At 48.3% G+C, this 22,712-nt stretch overlaps 7 protein-coding genes across 7 annotated transcripts; 4 read left to right on the forward strand and 3 right to left on the reverse strand.

Annotated features, from left to right (window-relative positions):
• Positions 1-413: 413 nt before the first annotated feature.
• UREG_05218 (uncharacterized protein) lies at positions 414-1,980 on the reverse strand (the record flags this gene model as incomplete). The annotated part of the gene is made up of 3 exons (XM_002584483.1): positions 414-1,568; positions 1,622-1,636; positions 1,696-1,980. The coding sequence occupies 3 exons, from the start codon at positions 1,978-1,980 to the stop codon at positions 414-416; spliced, it is 1,455 nt and encodes a 484-aa protein (XP_002584529.1).
• A 715-nt stretch (positions 1,981-2,695) lies between these two features.
• On the reverse strand, positions 2,696-4,160 carry UREG_05219 (uncharacterized protein; the record flags this gene model as incomplete). The annotated part of the gene is made up of 5 exons (XM_002584484.1): positions 2,696-2,726; positions 2,777-3,608; positions 3,666-3,819; positions 3,906-4,060; positions 4,115-4,160. The coding sequence occupies 5 exons, from the start codon at positions 4,158-4,160 to the stop codon at positions 2,696-2,698; spliced, it is 1,218 nt and encodes a 405-aa protein (XP_002584530.1).
• A 1,288-nt stretch (positions 4,161-5,448) lies between these two features.
• On the forward strand, positions 5,449-8,126 carry UREG_05220 (uncharacterized protein; the record flags this gene model as incomplete). The annotated part of the gene is made up of 4 exons (XM_002584485.1): positions 5,449-5,503; positions 5,561-7,236; positions 7,299-7,589; positions 7,662-8,126. 4 exons carry the CDS (start codon positions 5,449-5,451, stop codon positions 8,124-8,126), a joined length of 2,487 nt encoding a protein of 828 aa, XP_002584531.1.
• Positions 8,127-10,140: 2,014 nt separating this feature from the next.
• UREG_05221 (uncharacterized protein) lies at positions 10,141-12,488 on the forward strand (the record flags this gene model as incomplete). The annotated part of the gene is made up of 6 exons (XM_002584486.1): positions 10,141-10,888; positions 10,945-11,031; positions 11,093-11,986; positions 12,055-12,175; positions 12,232-12,288; positions 12,350-12,488. 6 exons carry the CDS (start codon positions 10,141-10,143, stop codon positions 12,486-12,488), a joined length of 2,046 nt encoding a protein of 681 aa, XP_002584532.1.
• Positions 12,489-13,390: 902 nt separating this feature from the next.
• UREG_05222 (uncharacterized protein) lies at positions 13,391-15,872 on the reverse strand (the record flags this gene model as incomplete). Its single annotated transcript, XM_002584487.1, has 5 exons — positions 13,391-14,491; positions 14,656-15,177; positions 15,232-15,498; positions 15,552-15,731; positions 15,783-15,872. 5 exons carry the CDS (start codon positions 15,870-15,872, stop codon positions 13,391-13,393), a joined length of 2,160 nt encoding a protein of 719 aa, XP_002584533.1.
• A 233-nt stretch (positions 15,873-16,105) lies between these two features.
• Positions 16,106-18,559, forward strand: UREG_05223 (uncharacterized protein; the record flags this gene model as incomplete). The annotated part of the gene is made up of 4 exons (XM_002584488.1): positions 16,106-16,308; positions 16,441-17,018; positions 17,071-17,319; positions 17,382-18,559. The coding sequence occupies 4 exons, from the start codon at positions 16,106-16,108 to the stop codon at positions 18,557-18,559; spliced, it is 2,208 nt and encodes a 735-aa protein (XP_002584534.1).
• A 1,113-nt stretch (positions 18,560-19,672) lies between these two features.
• Positions 19,673-22,589, forward strand: UREG_05224 (26S proteasome regulatory subunit rpn-1; the record flags this gene model as incomplete). Its single annotated transcript, XM_002584489.1, has 3 exons — positions 19,673-19,814; positions 20,031-20,167; positions 20,220-22,589. 3 exons carry the CDS (start codon positions 19,673-19,675, stop codon positions 22,587-22,589), a joined length of 2,649 nt encoding a protein of 882 aa, XP_002584535.1.
• Positions 22,590-22,712: the final 123 nt, after the last annotated feature.

The following is a 22,712-nucleotide window of genomic DNA, read 5'->3' on the forward strand; positions in this document are numbered from 1 at the left end:
GTTGGGATGCCGCCCCACACACCACAACTTCTTTTGTCGGCCCCAGGTTTTGGAGATAGGCGTCTCTCCCCAACGAGTTCATCGGGCCCGGGCCTTTTAAGCATGGCTCAGGGATGCAGTGGTTACCCGATTGTCCCTGTCCCAGAAAATTAACTCATGAATTGGCCGACATTTTGCGCAGTCTTGACGGTCAAAACCTATTTAGAGTTACGAGTCAACAATACTCCATATGTCTTCGTTTTTACTCACCTGATTTTTATCCGTCAACTTGTTACCATCCCATGCGGTTTCTCCTCCCTTCGGCTTCTTCTCAATATTGATCGCGTCATCCATTGTATGTATGTACATACATACATTATGCCATTTCAGCGGTAAGGCGTTTTTACTCGTTATATCAACCGAAGAAAGGTTACCTATTGATTCTTTTTCGACAAACTCGGCAAAAACAACCAGACACCCATGCATGCAACTAAAATCGCGAGAATAAATGGCTGCAATATCTGCACGCCCCTCTCCTGAGCGATTGCACCAACTGCAAAGGGAAATGCGGTAGACCCTGATGCCCCGATTGCTGCCGCAAATCCAATCGCGGATACGTGGATGTGCTTCGGTAGTAGTTTCGTTGCAGCGACAATGGCAATTGGGAACAAAGGCCCGAGGAAAAAGCCAAGCAGAGAGACCATTACCGCTGAGATATAAAATTGCGGGACAAGCCAAAAGAGTAACTCCAACGCAATGGTAAACAGCAGATAGACGATGACGGCATGTTTCTCAGACCTAAAGAGCCGCGGGGTTACGAACCCAAGAATGACACGACCTACCGTGAGGCCAAGCCAGAATCCAGTGGCACTCATGCCGGATGCGAAAGCACTTCCATGTCGGATATTGATCATGAAAGTTACGATCCAGCCACCAAGACCGACTTCTGCGCCTGCGTAAATAGAAATGAAGATGCTGCATATCCAGGTAACTTTGTTCTTCAGCGCTTCTGCAGTTCGACCATTGCCGATAACCCTACTTAGCACTCGATCCAGCTTCTTTGGTGCATGGGCCGCGATATCAAATTCAGTGGTTGCTGCAGGCGGATGCTCAGCACGATACCTGGCCGCTGTTGCAGTCCAGAACGCTGCTGACAGGAAAATCATCTCCAGAAACGCAGCACCCACGACCAAATAGTAGAATTCAAACCATTTCCAGTTCGCCTTTGCGATAAGGCTGGTTGCAACAGTTGGCGCGAGTGTAGCTCCCAGTCCATAAAACGCGTGCAGAATGCCCAATAGTTCATTTGCATTTCCCATCCCGCCAACCCAGGCATTCCAAGCAGCGTCCGCAAGACCGTTTCCAAAACCGGCCAGTATAAAAGCAATGACGAGAACTGGAAATGGAGGGTGCAAGCAAATAATGATATATGCAGTCAGATGTGCTCCAGGACTGAGGATGGCAACCCCTCGCTGGCCAAAATGCATGTGAATCCTATTATTTATCAAAGCGGAGGTCACATAACCAACGAGGGGCGACAGAAAAATAAGGGAAATGACAGTGTAGGAGACATTGTAATAAGTCTCAAGCTTTAATCCCAATTAGACGGGGCTCTTGCGCTTATACTGCGGAATTGACATACATAAGGGATCAAAGCCTATGGAATACTGTCAGCTTGAACCTCCCCCTCATGCAAATGGTATTTTGGGAACTCACACCATAGGCAGCGTCATTGAGGCCAAGGATAATAAAACTGAAATTCGCTGCGAAGAGCCGCCATATATTGATTCTGGGAAAGTTCCACGAGTGAGGGATACTGGTCGCTGTCAAGGGAGGAGGAAGTTCTTCTGCTGGTAGAGCAGAGTCGTTTAATGAGCTTTGATGTGCTGATTCGATCGACCTGGCGCTCTGTGCAGCTCTTGAAGTGGACTGGAGCTCTAGCATCGTCGTCATCGAGGAGCAACCGATGTCTGCATTTTCGGCAGCGCGGGGTTGGAACATCTTTTCAGCGGCTGCAAGTTACACTTATTGATGCACAATATGGAGTATCAGCTGAAGATGCAGATATTTGTGAAGAAAAAAGAAATCGGATTGTGAAGAAATGATTCCATCTTTTCTTGGTTATTAATTCGTTCATTCGATGTGAGGACTGGCATTTTAGCTCCGTTGATCAGCCCCAGCTTCCAGAGGAAAGTGACTCGAAAACCACGCCCTTTGAGGCTCTAGGCTCGAAAACGAACAGATTCACGAAGGCAAGCTTGTCTCAATATTCCATTTATTACGGACATATTGATGTTACGGAGTCTATGAACCGATTTCTTGCTGGGCTCTTGTCTGCTTGGGGAGTATTCTTAATCATGAAATGAAGAGTGCTAGTCGATCTCTCTATAAGGGGCGTATCTTCATAAAGTGCGGAAGAATTTTGCCAATGTGACTGGATAAACTGCGATGGCTCGGATGATATTGGTCGTATCTTAACTTCCTGACGGAGTTCATCAACAGATGTCAAGTGGACCGGTGGAAGGGTGAGATGAGAAATAGTCAATTAATCTCTCTCCGAAATCGATATTGGGAATAGATCGCTACCAATGCACCGCAGAAACGCCGGATCACTCCTTGATTATCAAGAACCAAAACAAGAAAAAAAAATGAGATGCCAAAGGTATAAACCTGACTGGATATCATGAAAGCAAATATTTCAATAATCCAACCCCATTCAACTTAACCGATCATTCGAATCCAGTACTCTAGAGGGCATGTTAGCTGAGGCCAAATCTCAACAGATATAACGACTTACGAATAATGCTTCACCAGAGTGCCCTCACCTCCTTTAGAGAGATCAATGTTAAACACATAGAAGCTGCCCTCAGCCGTCACTACCATCACCTGGGGTGTATTGCTACTCATTGCAACGACAGTCCGGACACTTCCTGAACCACCGTTGCCGCCAATTGACTTGGGTAACTTTATCCAGGCGAAATCCCGCTCCGGCTCCCACATTTCGGTCACACCTTTTGGCAAATATCCACCTACAGTAGCCGCAAAAGTGTTGCCCACGTTTTGTGACGTGCGACGAAGCATTCCCATCAGCGTGCCGTTGTGCTTCCTAGAAGAGATTTCTGAGCCCAATGAGTCGGAATCATCCCCAGACCCACGGTTAGATTCGCGATTGCGGTTTGGGCTATTACCCTTGGAGGAGCCTTGTTGCTGGCCTAGCCTGAAGATATGGATGGTTTCTGTGGCCGACGACACGCACAGTAGCGTCGATGTGATATTAAAAGACATGCTAAATATCCTCGATGGCATCGACCCCCTCCTGAACTGATACAGTTTGTGGGCAGCAGGGACGGAGAAAACGCGGATGATTGTTCCTTTGTCGGAAGCAGTCGCTAGAAGGTTGCCTTCTGTATTGATTGCAAGGAACGATAATGGCGACTTGTGTGCTTCCACCACGTTGACAGCCTCGAGTTTATATGCATCAAATATAAGGACTTCACCGCTCGTCGGGGGAATATGAGTATTGGTCGGAGGGGTGTGCGGGAGCGGAGAGAAGCTGGGGGGCGGAGCCTTTTGCGGAAGTGGGTAGGCGAGGTAGCAATTATCAGACGAAGGTGACAGGGCGCAGATAGCTGTAATAGGGAATCAAAGTTAGCTGGGTGTTCACCAGCATTGGGCGGTCAAATTACCATTTGGGTTTGGTGATGTATCTATGGTATAGAAGAGTTTCATGGTCTGGATATCGTAGATATATATCTGGTCTTCCAGTACAATTGCTAAGCGTTTCCGATTTAAGCGAATGGCCAAAACGGTGGTCGGAAATGTGAGCTCGCAAATGACGCGCTGTTTCTACAAGAAGCAAGTTAGGATTTATAAGATAGTACGTTACGAGAAAGTGGAAGCAATCCAAATGTACGAGATGGATGTACCTTTGTATTCATGATCTGCAACCGTCGTGGGGAGAGAATCACAGCGACAAGAGAAGTTGAGAATAGCATTTCCAACAGGGCTATGTTCCCTTCCTTATGTTCGTAGCTTTTCCCAAAGGGATCCGTAGTATATATGCGGAATCCTTGTGTAGTACCTACAGCGAAAAGCGTTAGCGGTGAAAGGGCATCCATCGCCAGAATGTACGTACCAACAGCCAGATGGCTGTAGTCCTGGTTAAATGTGACAAAATTCATCGTAACGGTGAACAGACCCAGCGCAACGACTAGCTATACACGGGAATAATGGCTGGCGCAGCCCGGGTTTTGCAGGCAGAATCGGCAGACCTTCCGATATTGAATCCTCCTTCACACTATGAGGCACTCTCAAAGTGGCTATAAATCGTTCATCACGGATGTGGCCTTGCCGAGGTTTGGATGGGGAGCGGAAAAAATTTGGTAAAGAAGTATTGGCGGGAATGGAAATGTGGAATATTATACGTTGAAGAATCTGAGCCTAGAGATCCGTTGCCTGCAGGTTGTGAATCTCGCATTGTGCTGCCTGTCTGGTAGGTCATCGCGAATCGGCGGGAAGTCAAATGACGCCAACGTCGACGCTCGGACCATGCATACCTTGAAGGCCCCACGTGATAATTAGCTAACTATGTTTATGTAATCAACAGTAACTAACCAACGGCTTCAATGTCTTGGCAGATCTGATAAGGTCTGATAACGCTTCTTTTCATCACAAGCCTGCACGACCAGCAGAAGTTGGGGGAGAGAGCCGCGATATCTCTCGAGGAAACGATGGGGAAAGCGAAATCCGCCAGGGTGCGGCGGGCAGGTGCCAAAACCGAATTGGAGAAGGGCTTGGTGATGGGGGCAAGTTGTTCCCTCACTCCCGCATTGGTCCTAGACTTGGTCTTAAATTTTGCTAAGATTCTACCATTAGACGAACGGGAGCAGTATTGTTTCTAAACGGAGTGTTGAACAATTATACTACACTGAACCACACTTCATTCGCTATTTTGTAAAGAAGCGACAGAGACGATCACCGCTGATCAATCGAGGGTACTGGCTGCGGATGTATGCGATTGAGCATTCAGTGCGAACATTTTTAAATCAGCATTCTAAACGCCCAAAGTTGGTTATAAATTTTGGCTGCGGATTGTTAGTAACCTAAGATACTTTTGATTGGTGCCTTGTAGCTGACAGATTCAATTCTTCCCATAGCGATCCGTTGCCATTTCAGTTTCTGACCCGCGAGAGTGCAATATGCGAAAATGTCCGATTTGTGGATGTCGATTACCACAAGCTTATGGTGGAGAAACGGACGACGATACGTCAAACCAATGCGCTTGGTGGCATCATACCAGACGCGGAATACCCACCAGAAGATGATGCCCTGCTTGTCAGAAGTAAAAAGTACATTGGGATCGGGTGTGATTTGGGTGAACTTGCAACATTGGAAAAGGTGTTGAGGTCGGAATTTGGATCTACTTCTGAATTTTCTATACTTTGCACAGCCGAGGTGTCCCTGACCTATATGGACGTTGACTCTGCAGATGCCTTGCTTCAGTGGGCCTCGAAGTTGAGTGACGGTAAGGACATCTACAAACTCTCATCTCAAGGCTTCTACGTTTACTAACGAACAAAAGATACCAATTTCTGCCTCCTCGAACAATACTTTCCAGATGGACCCGATCATCCGTTCGCACAGACGATGATGGGCCACTTTCACAAGTTGCGGACTCCGCTTTATTCCATCCACAATTATCCTTCACTACGGCAACAAGAAGAGCGGTTTATCAATGCCGGCTGGAAGGATGTGGACGTGAAAAGTTTATGGGCTTTATGGGGCGACTCTCAATTCCTAAACGATGCGCAGAGAATGGCTCTCGATGAATTCGAAGCATTTGATGAATGGGAAGAATTTGCACTTTTCGCCTCCCATTACTTTCTACTTCTCGCATCGACTAAAGCCTCGATGACGAACCATAAGATATATCACGTTCCGGAAAATATGGTGACTCCTTCCCAGGATCTCAAGTTAACTGCTCAGTGTCCTCTTAAGTTTAATGGCCAGAGGCGCTTTGGATCTATGGTCCCAGTTAACGGAAATATGGTTGGTTTACACGGTGGCTTGGGACTTCAAACACGTCTTTCATCGACACAGGTATATAGCGCCTCAGAGGTGGAGCACTCAATTCATGACATTCCCCCAACAAGCGTTGGGGCGCGCATGTGCCATTCCACGACCACCTTTGGCAAACGTTGTTTACTTGCAGGTGGCAGGTCTTCGCCAACAATGCCATTGGGTGACTGCTGGTTAAAATCGGACGGAATATGGAATCAGGTCGATAGTCTTCCGATTCCAAGTTTCCGGCATTCTACAGCAACTGTTGACGTCGGACCGGGGGACGAACGCGTGTTATTGTATGGAGGCAAATCAGAGAGTGGTCGTGTTTTGGGAGACTTCTTTTTATGGTCTGAACAGAAAGGCTGGAATCAGATATCCTCCGCAGGAGAGATTCCGCAGCCACGATTTGGGGCTGCGATGATTAATATCGACAGCCAGTCGGGAATAATGTGCGGTGGGATGTCCCAAGATGGTGTGGTGCTGAATGACATCTGGGCTTGGAGGATATCCTCATCGAAAGAATGTGATATGGTCCTGACATTAGACGACTTAACAGAAATATTTGCGGCCTCGACTCCGTTGTTCAAGTGGTTGGGCAGACTCGGCTCAACCATCAATAATATGGGAAACAAAATCGTTATCACCGGTGGAATCACCAGTGCCGGGTGCATTCCTCAAGCATATGAGATCATGCTTTTAGATTTGGCGGCTCTGCATTGTTTAATGCAAGGGCAACCTCTACAAGACAACCTTCTAACACCACTGGGGCTAGGGGTCGACTTCAACGGCCCGCGACCACTGCTTGTAGGTCATTCCTCATCTCCAGTCGAAGGCGGCAAAATTCTGATAGCCGGCGGCGGGGCGGTGTGTTTCTCTTTTGGAACGTTTTGGAACGGAGGAACATGGCTCTTGCAGGATGCAGCGCCAGATGCTACTAACAGCTGGTTGGTAGTCGAAGTAGCCAGCAATTCGGAACAAGGGCCAGCAAGAACAATAGCCGGGACGCCCCAGCCGATTATAAACAATCAGGACTCACTGGTTACGATTCCCCGGATCAAGATTACAAGTTCTCAAGAGTTTCGGACCATTGTTGACAAGTCAAAGCCGGTGATTCTAGAAGGTCTCGATATCGGGCCATGTGTGAGGCTGTGGACAAAGGAGTATCTTCAGAAATCAGTTGGGAGTGACAGGAAGGTATGTTCGACTATTCGAGCCCGGCCTAAGCACATATAGCTGATTCGAGATAACACATCTAGGTCGTTGTTCATGATTCGCGATCGGACCATATGGATTTCCAGACCAAGAACTTTGACTATGTGACGAAATCGTTTGGAGCCTTCATTGACGAAGTACACAGTGGCTCTCGACAATATCTTCGAGCGATATCTGCCGACAAACCCTCTGAAGAACCTGCCAGCCTTTCAACAGATTTCCCTGGTCTCAAAGACGATTTCCAGTTGCCGCCTGAATTATCCCTAGTGTCAGAGAATGCCCACAGCTCCCCGCTCAGGATATCGGGGCCGGTTATCCTGTGGTTGCACTATGATGTGAGGACTTTCACCTGTGTTTCCCCAAGCCTTTACTCACCTTGGTTTCACTTGGTCTAACGAAATATCCAGGTTCTCGCCAATGTCCTCTGCCAGGTTCAAGGCGAGAAGAAATTAATCCTCTATCCCCCAAGCGACGTTTCAAAACTGGGCTTCGCTCCAGGTGCCTCAAGCTCCTCGATCAACATCTTCCGCAAGACCACGGAGCACCATCAGCCCACTTCGCCACCGGGCACCACTCCGCACGAAGCGGCCATGAAACCAGGAGACATTCTTTTCCTCCCACCACTCTGGCTCCACACAGCGTGTCCTACCGACGGCGTCAGCGTCGCTGTCAACGTGTTTTTCCGCAATCTCACACCCGGCTCCTACGCACCCGGACGGGACGTGTATGGCAATCGCGATCTACACGGGTATGAGAAAGGGCGGCGAGATGTGGAGAAGATTGCTCGATCATTTGATCGGTTACCCCGCGACATTGCCCGGTTTTATCTTGATCGCCTGGCCGATGAGCTCAAGGAGAAGGCGGCCACGTGACCATGTCGTGATGCGGGAGAGGAAACAAACAGAAGCGAAAAAGAAAAAGAAACCGATGGACTTGTTCTTGCTGTTGCGTGAAATAAAAAAGGCAAGTTCCGACTCCGACAAGGATGCTAGCCTGGCTCTCGGATGCCAAGCGAGGTTGATACATCTCTGCTACATGCCTATCTTGTGTTATCATTGTCGTAGGGGGTTGACCTCAATGTTGCTCGACGAATTGGCAAGCCACCTACCTTTGCATGCGCTCACGATAGGTAGACGGGTTACGTGGACAATTTGGATTATTCTCGCATTTGCAGAAAAAGCAGCAGGGAAGTGAGCAAAGGAAAACTTGAAATTTCTCGAACAAATCCCCAGGTCTCCCCCCAATGATTCGAGAAAGGTGAGCCGTGCCATTCGACAATCCATGCCCTTTTGTCTGAAGCCATGAGGTCTGGACCCCAGTCCCCACAATGCCTAAATTCAACAGCAGTCCAAAGAGCCCATGGATTCCATGTTAGTTGCTGAATGTATGGACATACATCCTGTACTCTCCTCCCAAGATGAGTTACCCAGCAAGCAAGCAAGCAAGCACCTGAAGCACGTCCATCACTCCAAGCCGCCTTCCAGAAGCAGCTGGGAAGAATTGTCGCTTCCCAGATCAAGCAACCCCGCTGTTTCCATTTCCAGACACAAAACGCGTTTGTCTCGATTGACCGTTTGACCCCACTTTGAACCCAAATCAGACCCGCCCACCCCTAATCCTCGGGCTCCCATTGGCCAACCTCCCTGTTGCCGGTGGGGCGAGCATCTCCACAAAAGTGTGTTTTGCTGTGCTGGGCAAGTGCGATCCTCTGCCTCAGCCAGTCAGTGCGGATAGGGAGCAAGCACGAGTCACCTTTTCCCGGGATGAACGGGGTACTTGACTGTCGTAGGGCAATGCCGCCTGGGAAGAGGTACCGCTGCGATACTTGACGGGGACTGCGGGTGTGCGTTGGCTTGTCACCTTTTGCTGCAGCACACGAACCCGTTGATTGCTGCCGGTTCGTCTTGTCCTCGTACTCACTCGGCAACCCTCCCAATGTCTGCACAAGCTGGCCTCAAGTCGCAGCAAGTTTCAATGGCCAACCATCCTTGAAACAGCTCCTGCTTTGATTCCTGGCACCCTTGAAGCCCTGGAATCACATCCCCATGGCCCTGTCCGAGGGACCGCAAGTACCAGATGTAGCGACTCTGTAGTCCTCATGTCACTCCCCGCCCCCAGCCCGTGATGAGACGCGTGTGAGAAAGGAAAAAGACAGCCTTTTTGTTTCGTCTGTGTAGTCATGACTTCACTGGTGACTTTGGTCCCGCCAGCAAATCAACTGCCTCAATTCTGTTTGGCCCGTTCCCCCTCCATTCAACCCATGGATATCAACCATATTATTCTCCATGCGTCCGTCCTTCCGCCACACTATTCCTCTCGCATCCTTCGTCCCCCAGTTTCTTCTCGGTGCTCCTGCCTAGTATATACTCGATTCTCGATGTGTCGCCGTCTCCTACGTAATTGAATCTCATCTTCCGGCTTGGTGTTGCCGTATCAACTGAATGCAGTGAGAAGTGACAATTTGCCGTGTTCCCATCTGGTGTTGTGTCAGTTTGGCCCTTCATCGACCAACTTCCGCGATCGAACGTCTTAAGCTAACCAGTGTTATGCACTCAAGAGGCGCAAAGTGTCGACGATGGCCGAGTGTTGAGTCCGATCTCACCAGGTGGGCTGATTTTCCTGTTTGGGAACGCTTCCAGTCCTGACTATCAAACGTCGTGTCACCAGTTCTCCCACTTGTTCAACCTGTCGCTCGTTCGTCTTCCCATCCTCGACTGCTTCGGAGGGAGGCCACATCACTTGCGCAATCGGCCAAATCCGCGATTTCTCTGCATGCAAGCAATGTAATCGTGCACCGTCCAGCCCGATCCTCGTGAGATAAACACCAAAAGAAAACCGCCTTTGTCTACCACGCTTTACATACCAGAGCCCTCAAGAGACCGTATCATGGCAACAATCGTGGTTCAGCAGCCTCCGGTGCAACACTCTTCGACTCCTCCTCCTCTCTCCTCCGCTCTCAGTCTCAGTGGCTCCGCATCGCGGGCCCAACCCCCCATACCAAACAAACACCTCCCCGTTTGCCCCACGGGCCCACCTCCTGCAAGCTCAAAGATACCCGCTCCAACGGTATCAACGACAAAACCCGTCAAAACATTTCTTTACCCCCCGAGCAAATTTCCAAAGCTTTATGATAGCCCTCCCGTCTATACCCTCGATGCAAATCAGCTGGCGGCGGCTCTCGATGAAGCATCCACCCGAGCCTTACCAGAGCCAAACAAGGTCTTCCCGTGGCTGCATGGTTTACACCCAGACAACCAGATCCAGCTAGCATTTTTCGTTCCGAGACGGAGAACCTTGCGACGCGTTCCGAAATGTTTGAGGAATGTAATCATAGTCAAGGTTGGTGGGGAACTGAGTAGCTCAAGGATCAAAGGAGCAGTAGCGCCCAGTGAGATCCTTAACGGCTCTACATTTCTCGACGCAGACCCGCCTATGGGATTCTCCGTGCGAAATTTCCATATACAGGCCGCGAAACTTGCCCCCGTTTGCGATATCGTCGTTTACGGAGAAGATGGCGTGAAGCCGTCCCAGTTGTTATCATTGGCTAAACAGGTGTCATCGGCACAGGAAACATGGAGGCTGAAGTTTGATCCTGGAGAAGAACACCGCCTGGTTAACACTTTTATTCTATCGAGTAAGTGTCCTCCATCCACCACGAAGGTATCCTAAACCTAGACTTACAGACTTTAGCCTCCTTTCGTGACCTTGAAAACCAGCACCCTGAACTGGTAGCTGTTCGCTCCGATGGACAGATCACCGATCGAGTAATGGATTTCTGTAAGTGTTAGCCCGCTTCGCGATTTATCATCTAAATGGAATGTTAACCGAGCAAACGTAGTCCGCTGGGAGCGAATTGAGATGTGTAACATGTCTCACCCGTCCGAAATATCCAAAAATGTTTTCCTGGGCTACACCCCGGAGCCATCCTCTTCTAATTCTAACGGCGATCAAAAGCCGCCGTTTGATCTCATGATTGAAACACACGATGTTGCCAATATACCTGACCCACGATACCTCACCAAAGTCACAACTCTTCTCGAAAGCGGCCCTCAGTCCATAGAATTTCCCTCATCTGGCAGTATCATAGCCTCTGAGCTGAGCCAAGTCGAAGTATTCGACATCATCGACACATGCAGATGGATTTACCATTTGGCGCATCCTCCCGAACCAGAGCAGGAAATGGTTGAAGCTGATGGAGATATTCAGATGGTCTCGCTGAATTCTCGCCCTCGAAAGATCTTGATCCATTGTGCTGACGGTTATACCGAGAGCTCCCTTCTAGCTATTGCATACTTCATGTTCGCCGAAGGTGTGCCAGTTCACGAAGCATGGCTGAGGCTGCACTGCGAGAAGAAAAGAAACTTTTTTGCGTATCCTTCAGATGTCACGTTTTTAACAACAATACAACACAAATTATTGCGTGAAAGCCCTGCAGCAAAAGCTAGCCGGCTTGTGAGCCAACCCGATCCGGACTGGATGACGAGGCTCGATGGCTCCCTCCCGAGTCGCATTTTGCCATACATGTACCTAGGCAATCTGACACATGCTAATAATCCAGAGTTGCTGCGGGCTTTGGGGATTAAACGGATTTTGAGCATCGGGGAGCCGGTATCCTGGCAGGACGCAGACCTTCAGAACTGGGGCTCCGATAATCTAATGATGATAGACGACGTTCAAGACAATGGTATAGATCCTTTGACAAAGGAATTTGATCGGTGTTTGGGGTTTATCGGTATGTTGGGTCATAGCGCCGCTCTACACGACTACCCAGTGGCATTAAAAAGCTAACGTTGCCTCTAGAAAAAGGGAAGTTGGACGGCACTGCTACCTTGGTACATTGTCGTGTTGGCGTCTCAAGGTCTGCGACCATCTGCATTGCAGAGGTCATGGCTTCTCTGGGGTTGTCCTTCCCCAGAGCATAGTAAGTCGCCTGCTGCTTATCATGTCTATTCGTGGCAATCGCTGATGGTAATCTAGCTGTTACGTCCGGGCAAGAAGATTAAACGTCATCATTCAACCGCACCTTCGATTTGTGTAAGCTTAACCTGCACCCGCTTATTCCATTCTTGATATCATGCTTTGCGCTGACTCCAAGGGGACTGCCTAGTTACGAGCTAATGAAATGGGACGAACTTCTCCGGCAGAAGCGCAACCAGCCCATTCGACGAGACCTGGAATGGATAACGATCACCCGCGAGATTGCTCTCATGAATAAGCCATACTCTCGACAGTAGCAACCGGTGCTTCTCCTCTTTTTCCTGTCACAATTTCAAGTTTTCTTTTTTATATATGAATGGCTTGGCCATTTTGCGAGACACGTGAAACGAGTACTTTACTGTATGGAAAGAGCATGTACTGCAACCAGAGCTGTGCATTTACGAATTTTCTTTTTTTTTTTCTTGCTATGATGACTTCGGTATTCTCCTTTCCTCCTCTGTTATCAGCCTAGCCACTTACCCTTGGCTTTCGATTCTTTCTAACTTTTCTTTTTTTTTTCCCGCGTTTCTTTTTCTCATTCGATTGTTATTTACTTCACTTTTTTTTTCTTCTCTTTTCTTACCTCTTCATTTTTCTGCTTTTTTCTTTGCAAGATACTAAGGATCTACGAACTGGGCTGGAATGGTACCTGGAGTCGGGATGATACGAATAGGAAAAAAGATTGAACGGACCATATAGTTACTCTGTATGGCTGGTAGCGACGGATGCTGGGCACAATTTGTTTTTGTTTCTCCCTTCCTACTCTTGTCCGCTGGGGCTGGGAAAGGAGTATGCGTCACGTTTCATTTACTTTCCTTTTTTTTTTTTTCGTCTTTCCCCTTCAAAGTACGGAGTAAGCTAAAGAAATTCACTTTAATTCTCGTTTTTATATTCCATGACGCCAGCGGAAAAAACATTCTTGTGGCTCATTGTAGAAAGTAACTCCTTCTAAGATCGATTGAGGAACGATATGCAAGCCGGAAGAGATTTTTCGGAAACGAATTGGTAAAACGGCAATGTGGGACATAGCCTTTAGGAGAAGGAACCGAGAGCTTCACATGAGAATGGGTATTCGGCAAAGAAGTATGATTATGGCGGGCACAAAAGAAAAAAACATATCCACAGCAACCGTTTCGACCGAAGAAGTCTTAAATTCCCGTCAACACCTCTCGAAAACTCTGTACAAGCCTTTTAAATCAGCCACTTCAATCGCACCTCGCACCAAATCTTCCGTCGCCACCAGTCGAGACCGAATTGCTGGAAAAAGGACATGTTCCAGCATCCAGGCCAGCTGCGTTCGCCGACGGGTTATCGACGGGTCTTCGTTGGTATTGGGGTTCTGTTGGCTGTCAGGCTGGTGCTGCGAACTCGAGGTCTCCGGTGCTGTTTTGCCATCGTGCTGGGTGCTGGAATCGTCGGGGGTAATAGGTGCTGTGGTGGCTGTTGGGGGAGTGGGTAATTGTTCCGGGGTATAAAATGCAGCCAGCTCCCTCAGAAAAGTTCGAAAGCAGGCTTCTTCGTTGGACCAGTCGATGTAGGGCCCAAGTCGTAGTAGAAATCGTGGTAGTTTTGCCAAGGACGGCATATAATTCTTCAGTAACAAGGGGATGGATAGGAGGTTGCCATCTTCTGAGATAGAAATAGAGAAATACTCGTTCAACATCTCCCTTCTTTCGATAAGATGTGCTGCTATGGTTTCCGGCACTCGGCTGAAGTCAATATCTTTAGGCTCTTCCGTATCCGTAGCGTTATTTGTGCCGGAGCCTTCTCCTCCGCCTGCTTTGATACGGCGGTGATGCTCCTCTCGTTCAACGGCTGTAGCAAGAGAGAGTAGGTCCACCAATCGTGGCGAAGATTCCAGGTTAATTGTTCCAAAATTGCCGAAATCAGTTAGCCCAATCTGGTAGAATAATTCATCGCAGATCATCCCGTAGTCCAAAAGGTACAGGTTAACGGCGGAGTGGATCGCTGCTATCCTGCGCCGTTCATCCACCAGGCCAACATACGTCAGCGATGCGGAGATCTCTGTTAAGGTGTTGTGCATTGTTGAGCGAACCTCAGCACGCAGATTCTTGACAGACGTGAGACGAATATTAACCGCCTCGCGCCCGCTGGGTTCGGAATGGTGAGCGGCCGGTGATTGGGCGTCCGCCTTCTTGGTTCGTACTTTGGTCTGGGGGTATTGACCGGAAACATGGACGTAATCTTTCTCATTTTGCATCTGTCCGCACGAGATTATTCTCGTAAGGCCTCTTGGATCCTGCTAGAGTCCGGAGGGCTACTTTTCCCTCTATAGTAGAGCCAGGGGAAAGCGGCACCTGTGCGTTGGGTGCCTGACGGGTGTATTACTGGGAGCAATGTTTGGGTCATGAAAGTTCGACTGGAATCAACGTTGGCCAGCTTTGTTCTGATCGCATTACAGACCAATTCAATGATCTCATCTTCGTTCAGGAAGTTGACTTCTCGCTTGGTGGGGTGGATATTTACGTCCACCCTCTGAGGCTCGATTTCGAGGTCTAGATACGCGAATGGATGCCCGCCTTTGGGTAGGAAAGCAGAGTATGTTTGCTCCACAGCTTTGCGTACAGCGGATGATTCCACAGATCGATGGTTGATAAATAGCAAAACGGTTGTCCGTTTAGCATGATGATTCGCGTTGCTGGCCAAACCCGTCGCGCGAAATCCTAGCGTTGAGTCTTCCACGTCGAAAGAAATAAGTTCGTTGGCCACAGCGCTTCCATAAATTTGCCGTACACGATCATTCGCGCTTGAGGTTGCTAAAGTCGATACACTAACCCCCGAATCACCATGTTTCTTGCAGGAGAATGAAACTCCATCACAGTGTACGGCATAACGACCAACGATATCTAAAATTTTGGCATACTCTTCACTAGCGGACCTAAATGCGCGACGTCGAGTTGGAACATTGTAAAATAGATCCTCAACCTAAAGTTATCGTTAAAATCAGACACCTCTTGGTGTAAACATGTTTCTTCGTACCGTTATCTGAGTACCGCCGCGACCCGCAGTTGGCTTAGGGCCAGGAGTCTGCCCAGGTTTCGCAGGAACAAGTTTCCCGTCTCGATAATGGGCTCTCCATGCACAGCTGGAGCCAGATGTTTTAGTAGTCACGGTAAGGTGGGCGATATGGCTTATGCTTGCCAAGGCCTCGCCACGGAAACCGTACGTAGCTATGCTAGACAAATCCTCAAAGGCTTTGAGCTTGGAGGTAGTGAATCTCTCGCAAAGTATAGGAAGATCCTCATGCTACAGCCGTGTCAGTCTTTCATAATATCATCCAGTAACAAACGTATACTGACGTCGATTCCATGTCCATTATCGGTGATTTGAAGGAGCTTCAAACCTCCATCTTTGACTAGGATTTCCACAGACGTAGCGCCGGCATCAACAGAATTCTCGATCAACTCCTTTAGTGCATGCATAGGAGCAACAATAATTTCCCCGGCTGCTATTTTATTCACAACATCCGGATCTAAAGCCTACTATCTAGTCAATCGATTGAGGCGCCATAGCTCGAAGTTGCACCATACCTGGATTTTTCTTGGGCCATGAGTTGGGAATCCGGCGTCGGCGGCGGTACGTTTTACCCCTCGAGGGTCTTCAGTGCTGTCTATCTCCATCTTGTCACAGTCCATTTGATGGGGAATGAGTTGCACCAAATGGGTGACAGACACGAGCTACAGCAAGTTCATCAGCGGCGTTGGTACTCGACGACAAGGGTGGTGTTATCGCATGAGCCCGAGAATGGATAAATGGGCCGCCAGCTGCGGCAAAAACGATTAACGACTCCTTGCAGCATTCAGAAGCAGACCCAAAGGAGTCAACCTTTCTTATCAAACTTGACGGAGAGACGATGGCGGTGCTGGATGCTTGTTGTTTGCAACACAAAAGCGCCAAGACGGTGGAACCCAGCCCTCCACTTCTAGACCACCGGCCCAAAGCATCGCCTTCTCGCAGCTCCAGCAGCTCTCAGCCAGGAATTCCCGCCAATATCGTTACTGCAGATCTTCGCTTGCATGTACGCAATGGCTTGATGGACGTGCTACGGATCAGCAGGTATGTAACTAACCGACACTTTCCCCGACAGTCCCCTTTACATGCCACAACGTCTTCCTCCCCGGAGTAGAGGCGCGTGGACGAGCCGCGGAAGCATAGAGCGGCAACGACAGAGATTATGTCTCTATCAAGGAGGATTTTCCTTGCAGATGAAGAGCTCGGGAAAAAAGATGACGACCATCATCGCAAAACGGCACACTTCCGGCGGCCGTCCTCGACATTTTGGCGACTCCCGCGTCGGCGACGTGCTTTCGTCTTGATCATTGGCATCGTCCTCTGCTATCTCCTTTTCACCGCTATATCATCCCTGAATCCTTCCTACGACGAACCACTTGAAAGTACGAGAACTGTTCGGCCGTCATACCCCGTACACAATGCGATTCTACGCCCAAAAGGCCCTCCCCCGCTCCCGGATAAAAGGCAGGAACGCCGCGATCATTATTTTAATGGCCCAATAAAGTTCTATTCTTTGGCAAAGTCGCTATATTCCATCCGGGGGTTTGTGGGTTATAACCGTGAGAATAAAATAGTGCTGTTTGCAGTTGCGAACTTGAAGTGTCTCTCGAATCTACTTCCACTCGCCTGTGAAATGTCCCGGCAAAAGTTAAACCGAGTACATATCGCGCTGTTGGGGCGGGACGGTATATCAATTGAAAGAATTCAGGAAGTTAACGGTTACAATGAGTCAGATTGTTCGTTGGTTTGGCATGGTATGTGGCGGCCTGCACTACCTTGTCATATTTACATGCTAACATTTTCAAGATGCCCGCCCCGATTATGGTCATTGGTCCACAGACGCGAGAATGGAGGCAAGCGTCAAGTCCGCAATCGGACATGTCAATGCAATTCTCCATCCCCAGGTCATTATCACCCATGAAAGTCGGGACGAGCCGTTCCTCGTCAAGGGCGTCAAAGCACGGGCGTCTCTAGCAGGCATAACGAATATCGGCCTCAAAGGCAGGGCGTCTAACTTCAATTGGGTTACAAAACTTGATGCTAGGGCTTTGGCAGGTAAGACCCATGAGAGCCGCATCCTTAACTTCTTTCTTCGATTTGAGCTCATCCACCCGCAGTCTGGAACAGGATCCAAATAGAGATACTCGTCCATGCACCTCCCGCATCGTCTGGATCGCTCTTACGGCTCCTCAAAGGCCTCCATAAGGCTGATTATTTTGGGTCCGTTCCCGGATTGACCATTGAACTACCCTCAGAAGTCGATAATCCATTACTCGAATTTCTTTCGGGTTTTACATGGCCGCCCCTGACAGAGAATCGTCAATTTACGTTGCGCCGTCGTATATCCCACAACGTAAGCCCTGAGGAGGCAGCTATGAGAAGTATCGATGCGTTCTATCCGCGCGATCCGTGGTTTTCTCATGTTTTGGTACTTTCTCCACAGACCGAACTAGCACCATCATTTTACCACTTTCTCAAATACTCTCTTCTAAAATATAGATATTCAACGGTAAATACCCCGACAACATATCACTTTTTGGGAATATCATTAGAGCTTCCCTCCTTTAAACCGACCGACGGATCTAAATTCTCCTTTCCAAACGCAAAGACTGTCTCCGCACCAGGTAGTAAAAGTACACTGCCTGTTTTCCTTTGGCAAGCTCCCAATAGCAATGCTGCGCTCTACTTTGGAGACAAATGGATTGAATTCCACTCGTTTCTTTCTAACCGATTTGCTCCACCGCTGAAAATGAAACAAACGACACGACTGAAGTCTGTTTTGAAGAAATACGCTTCCTGGATGGAATACATGCTCGAATTCATTCAGGCTCGTGGCTATTATATTTTATACCCAGCATTTGCTACCGAAGATGATTATTCCCTTGCCACAGTGCATAACGAATTGTTTCGCCTTCCGGAAGAACATGAATCAACAACAACCAAAAAGCAGCGTGCTGAACCTAGCTTGGAGAAAATCCACGATCCGCAACAAACGCTGCTTGATGAAACGTTTCAAGATTCCGAACCTGATTCTGTTGAAAGGATAGTTTCGGTGTCTTCGTCTATATCGGATCTACTTGATGCATTCCCAGCTCAGCTCCCACAGCTTGAATCATTAAACATCCTCTCACCCTCCGGTATCGAGGGTGGGCTTCCCAGTCTTCTTAGTTCAACTGAGAAGTATGTTCGAAGCTTTAAAGCAGAGATAGGGGGCTGTAACTCTGAAGATGAGCCCCCGGATTTCGTCCCGATGAGCGCCAATGACCTTTTTTGTCTGGATAGGAATGACAGCTAACCCTCTTACTATGTACCAAAAGACGGCACTGGCATAACCTTGAGCATTTTATTTTTCTGGATTATATCGCTTCTTTTTGCATTATTCACGGAGCACCTTCCCATTGGCATATATTTTGGGAGGTTTTTGGTGGGGATGAAAAGGAGTCTCAATATTGTCGAGTCAGTGCCTTTCTATTTCGCCCATTGTGCAGCTTTTGTCTGCCTCGCCCTTCAGAGCTCTTGTAAAGTATATAGTTGTACATTATCGCTATCAACCCCATCAACTAAAGGCCTCTTGGATAGTGGGCTATCGCTTCATCTTTCACTTATGATACCAATTTGATGGTGACTGTTGGGATGGGGGATTCTAGATGGAAAAGAGTGGTGTGCATCCCTCCGTCGTCATTCTAATACATCTCCATCAAACAAATTTCAAATTGGCTATACCGATATTATAGCACGGATATCCTCGTTAGCATGAACAACCGATGCCGCCCATAGAACCTGAAAACCCTCCTTCAGCCACGGGTCCCAGGCATCATCGAGGAATCTAAGTAGTGCGAGGTTTATGGATCACAGGAGAATAATTGGAACGGTGTTATTTTCTCATGATCTAGCAGAGTATTCTGACTGAATTGCAAGACTTGATGGCTCCCAAGCGTAACTCGTTTCCGGCTCAAATGCCATGTCGGGTAGAACCATTGGAAGTCAGACGTGAAAAGAGCAACGACACAGGGCTCCGTAGAATAGGCCCACCGTTGGGTGCGATGGGCGAGGAGCTTGGGGTTCCTTTGATGTTAAAAGGATATACAGCACACTCAACGTAATCCACCTCCAGAGTAGAAGGGTAAATCAGAGCCATCATGATTCACGAATGAATTGTGGAAGTTGAACTTGGGCAAAGAGGAACTTCAGCTTTCTGAGGCATTCGATCTGACTAAGCAGGCACCAGGTGAGCTGCATCACCAGCCGCAACTCAAAGCTCCAACTTCAAGCACCCCCAAAGATCAATCTAGTCCTACCTTTTTACCGTTTCATACTCTGTCGCCTACTTTCAAGCCAAATATTTTTGGAGGAAGATTGAATAGCACCGCACATACGAGTTTCGCAGTCTCAATCTACATCTCCAAGGATGGCGAAAGAGGACCAAGCTGGCGCCTCGGACAAAGGCAAAGGAAAGGTTGATGATGTCCGAGACTTACAGGAGGATAAAAAGGAAAGCAAAGATGGAAAACTTACGATAAACGGGAAGAAGGATGAGAAGCCCAAGGAAGGTATGGACGCATTATTTCAGAATTGTGGTTTTTGAAGCCTTGCTTGTGGAGTGCTAACAGTGCTTTTGCAGAAGAGCTTAGCGAAGAGGACCAACAGCTAAAGGAAAAGCTTGAAATGCTGGTGGAAAGATTGCAGGTAATGCGGAAATCCCAGGCAACGTGGACATGAGCTCATTCATCTCGCCTAGGAACCTAATACTTCATTATACAAACAAGCTTTAGAAACGATCAAAGAGTTGATCAAAACCTCCACATCTTCCATGACCGCCGTTCCGAAGCCGCTCAAATTTCTAAGACCGCACTATGACGAGCTTACGACCCTCTACGAGCAGTGGCCGGCTGGTGACGATAAGGTGAGTGGTGAACAAATGCTTTAAATGAAAGCGAAATGTTAACTGGGTAAAGGATTCTCTTGCAGACATGCTTTCCGTTCTGGGTATGACCTACGGTGACGAAGAAAAATTCGAGACCCTGAAATACCGGCTTCTCTCCAGATCGAATGACCTTGGTGCATGGGGCCATGAATATATTAGGCACCTTGCCCTGGAAATCGGCCAGGAATACCAGAACAGAATAACGGATGAAAAGGACGTTCAAGACTTGGTCGATCTCGCCTTATCGCTCGTTCCATACTTCCTTAGACACAATGCCGAAGCCGACGCTGTCGATCTTCTGAGCGAACTCGAAATGATCGAGGAGGTTACCAAGTTTGTCGACGAAAATACATATCCCCGGGTATGTCTTTATATGGTCAGCATGGTAAATCTTCTCACATACCCAGAAGATCACCAGTTTTTACGGACGGCGCACAATATTTATATGCGATATAACAAATTCACACAAGCAATAGTCATTGCCATCCGCTTGAATGATATTGACCTCATAATGAGTGACTTCAATGCGACGTCGGATAAGTCAATCAGGAGACAAATGGCTTTCCTAGTGGCTCGCCAGCAGATCTGGCTCGATCTTGAAGATGAGGATGATTCGGAATTGGCGGATTGCCTCAACAATACACAACTTTCGACCCATTTCCGAACTCTTGCTAAGGAACTCAATATTCTGGACCCAAAAATGCCTGAGGATATCTACAAGACCCATCTCGAAAGCAATCGCGGTGCGGGGCTCACCAATGTGGATTCGGCAAGGCATAATCTTGCCAGCGCTTTCGTTAATGCATTTACGAACGCAGGATTTTGCAATGATAAGATGATGCTGGTTGACGATGACAAAGGGCCATGGGTTTGGAAGACGAAAGATGACGGTATGATGTCGACAGCTGCGTCAATGGGCATGCTTCTTCAATGGAATGTTGAAGAAGGGTTGGATAAGATTGACAAGTTCACGTATGCGGAAGAGTATCAAATCAAGGCGGGAGCGTTACTCGCAATTGGTATTCTTAATTCTGGAGTGCGACTTGATTCCGACCCTGCTTTGGCTTTGTTGAGCGATCCAGATAACCTGGCTAGCAAGAACACCATGATGAGGGTGGCATCCATTATGGGTCTCGGACTTTCATATGCTGGATCGTGCCGAGAGGACGTTTTGGACGTTCTATTACCCATTGTTGAAGATTCTTCTTTACCCATGCAGATCTCGGCTATGGCAGCAGTGTCTTTGGGCCTAGTATTTGTTGGTTCATCGAATCACCGGGTCAGCGAGGCTATAGCCACCACATTGATGGACGAAGAGAGACAACCTCAGCTAAAAGACAAGTGGACAAGGTTCATGGCGCTGGGCCTTGCTCTCTTGTATTTCGGAAGGCAGGAGGAAGTCGAAGTCATCCTTGATATTCTAAAGGCTATCGATCATCCGATGGCCAAGCCAACTTCGGTACTAGCTTCTGTCTGCGCCTGGGCGGGCACGGGAACTGTATTGAAACTTCAAGAGCTCCTGCATATCTGCAACGATCAAATTGAAGACAAGGAAGAGAAGAAAGGAGAGGAACTTGTTCAATCGTATGCTGTCCTGGGCTTGTCTCTTATCGCCATGGGAGAGGACATTGGCCAAGAAATGGTCCTCCGACAATTCGGCCACTTGATGCACTACGGCGCTGCAAATATTAGAAAAGCTGTTCCCCTTGCCATGGGTCTTATTAGCGCGAGCAATCCTCAAATGGGTGTTTACGATACTTTATCGCGATACAGCCATGACAACGACAATGACGTCGCCATCAATGCAATTTTTGCTATGGGTCTTCTTGGAGCGGGAACCAACAACGCTAGGCTTGCACAACTCCTCCGTCAACTCGCTAGCTACTATCACCGCGATCAGAACTCCTTGTTCATGGTTAGAATCGCCCAAGGACTTTTACATATGGGCAAAGGCAGCCTTACATTCAACCCGTTCCATACTGACCGCCAGGTTCTATCGAGAGTGGCAGCCGCTGGTCTTCTCACGGTTTTAGTTGCGATGATAGACGCTAAAGAATTCGTCCTAGCTGACTCACACTACCTCCTCTATTACCTTGTCACTGCCCTTTACCCTCGATTCCTAATTACGCTTGATGAAGATTTGCAGCCACTCAAGGTGAACGTGCGTGTCGGTCAGGCCGTGGATGTTGTTGGCCAGGCCGGTAGACCAAAAACCATCACCGGTTGGCAAACACAAAGCACACCGGTCTTACTGTCATACGGGGACAGGGCAGAGCTGGAAGACGAGCAGTACATCAGTCTCAGCAATAGCCTTGAAGGGCTCGTGATTTTGCGAAAGGTACACAACTTCCTTCCATTCGTCTCTGAGTTCCAAACTAACGACCCTTTTTTAGAACCCTGAATGGGAGAGCTCGTCATGATTTTTGGCATGTGATGTCCGGATCGTTCCGTGAAATGTATTTTCTTTTGCATTACTGTCAAATAAACCGGGGTCTCTTTGCGATGGAAAGGCAATATGTTTTGC

This window comes from Uncinocarpus reesii, genomic scaffold (assembly GCF_000003515.1).
Source record: "Uncinocarpus reesii 1704 scaffold_3 genomic scaffold, whole genome shotgun sequence".
Taxonomy (NCBI): domain Eukaryota; kingdom Fungi; phylum Ascomycota; class Eurotiomycetes; order Onygenales; family Onygenaceae; genus Uncinocarpus; species Uncinocarpus reesii.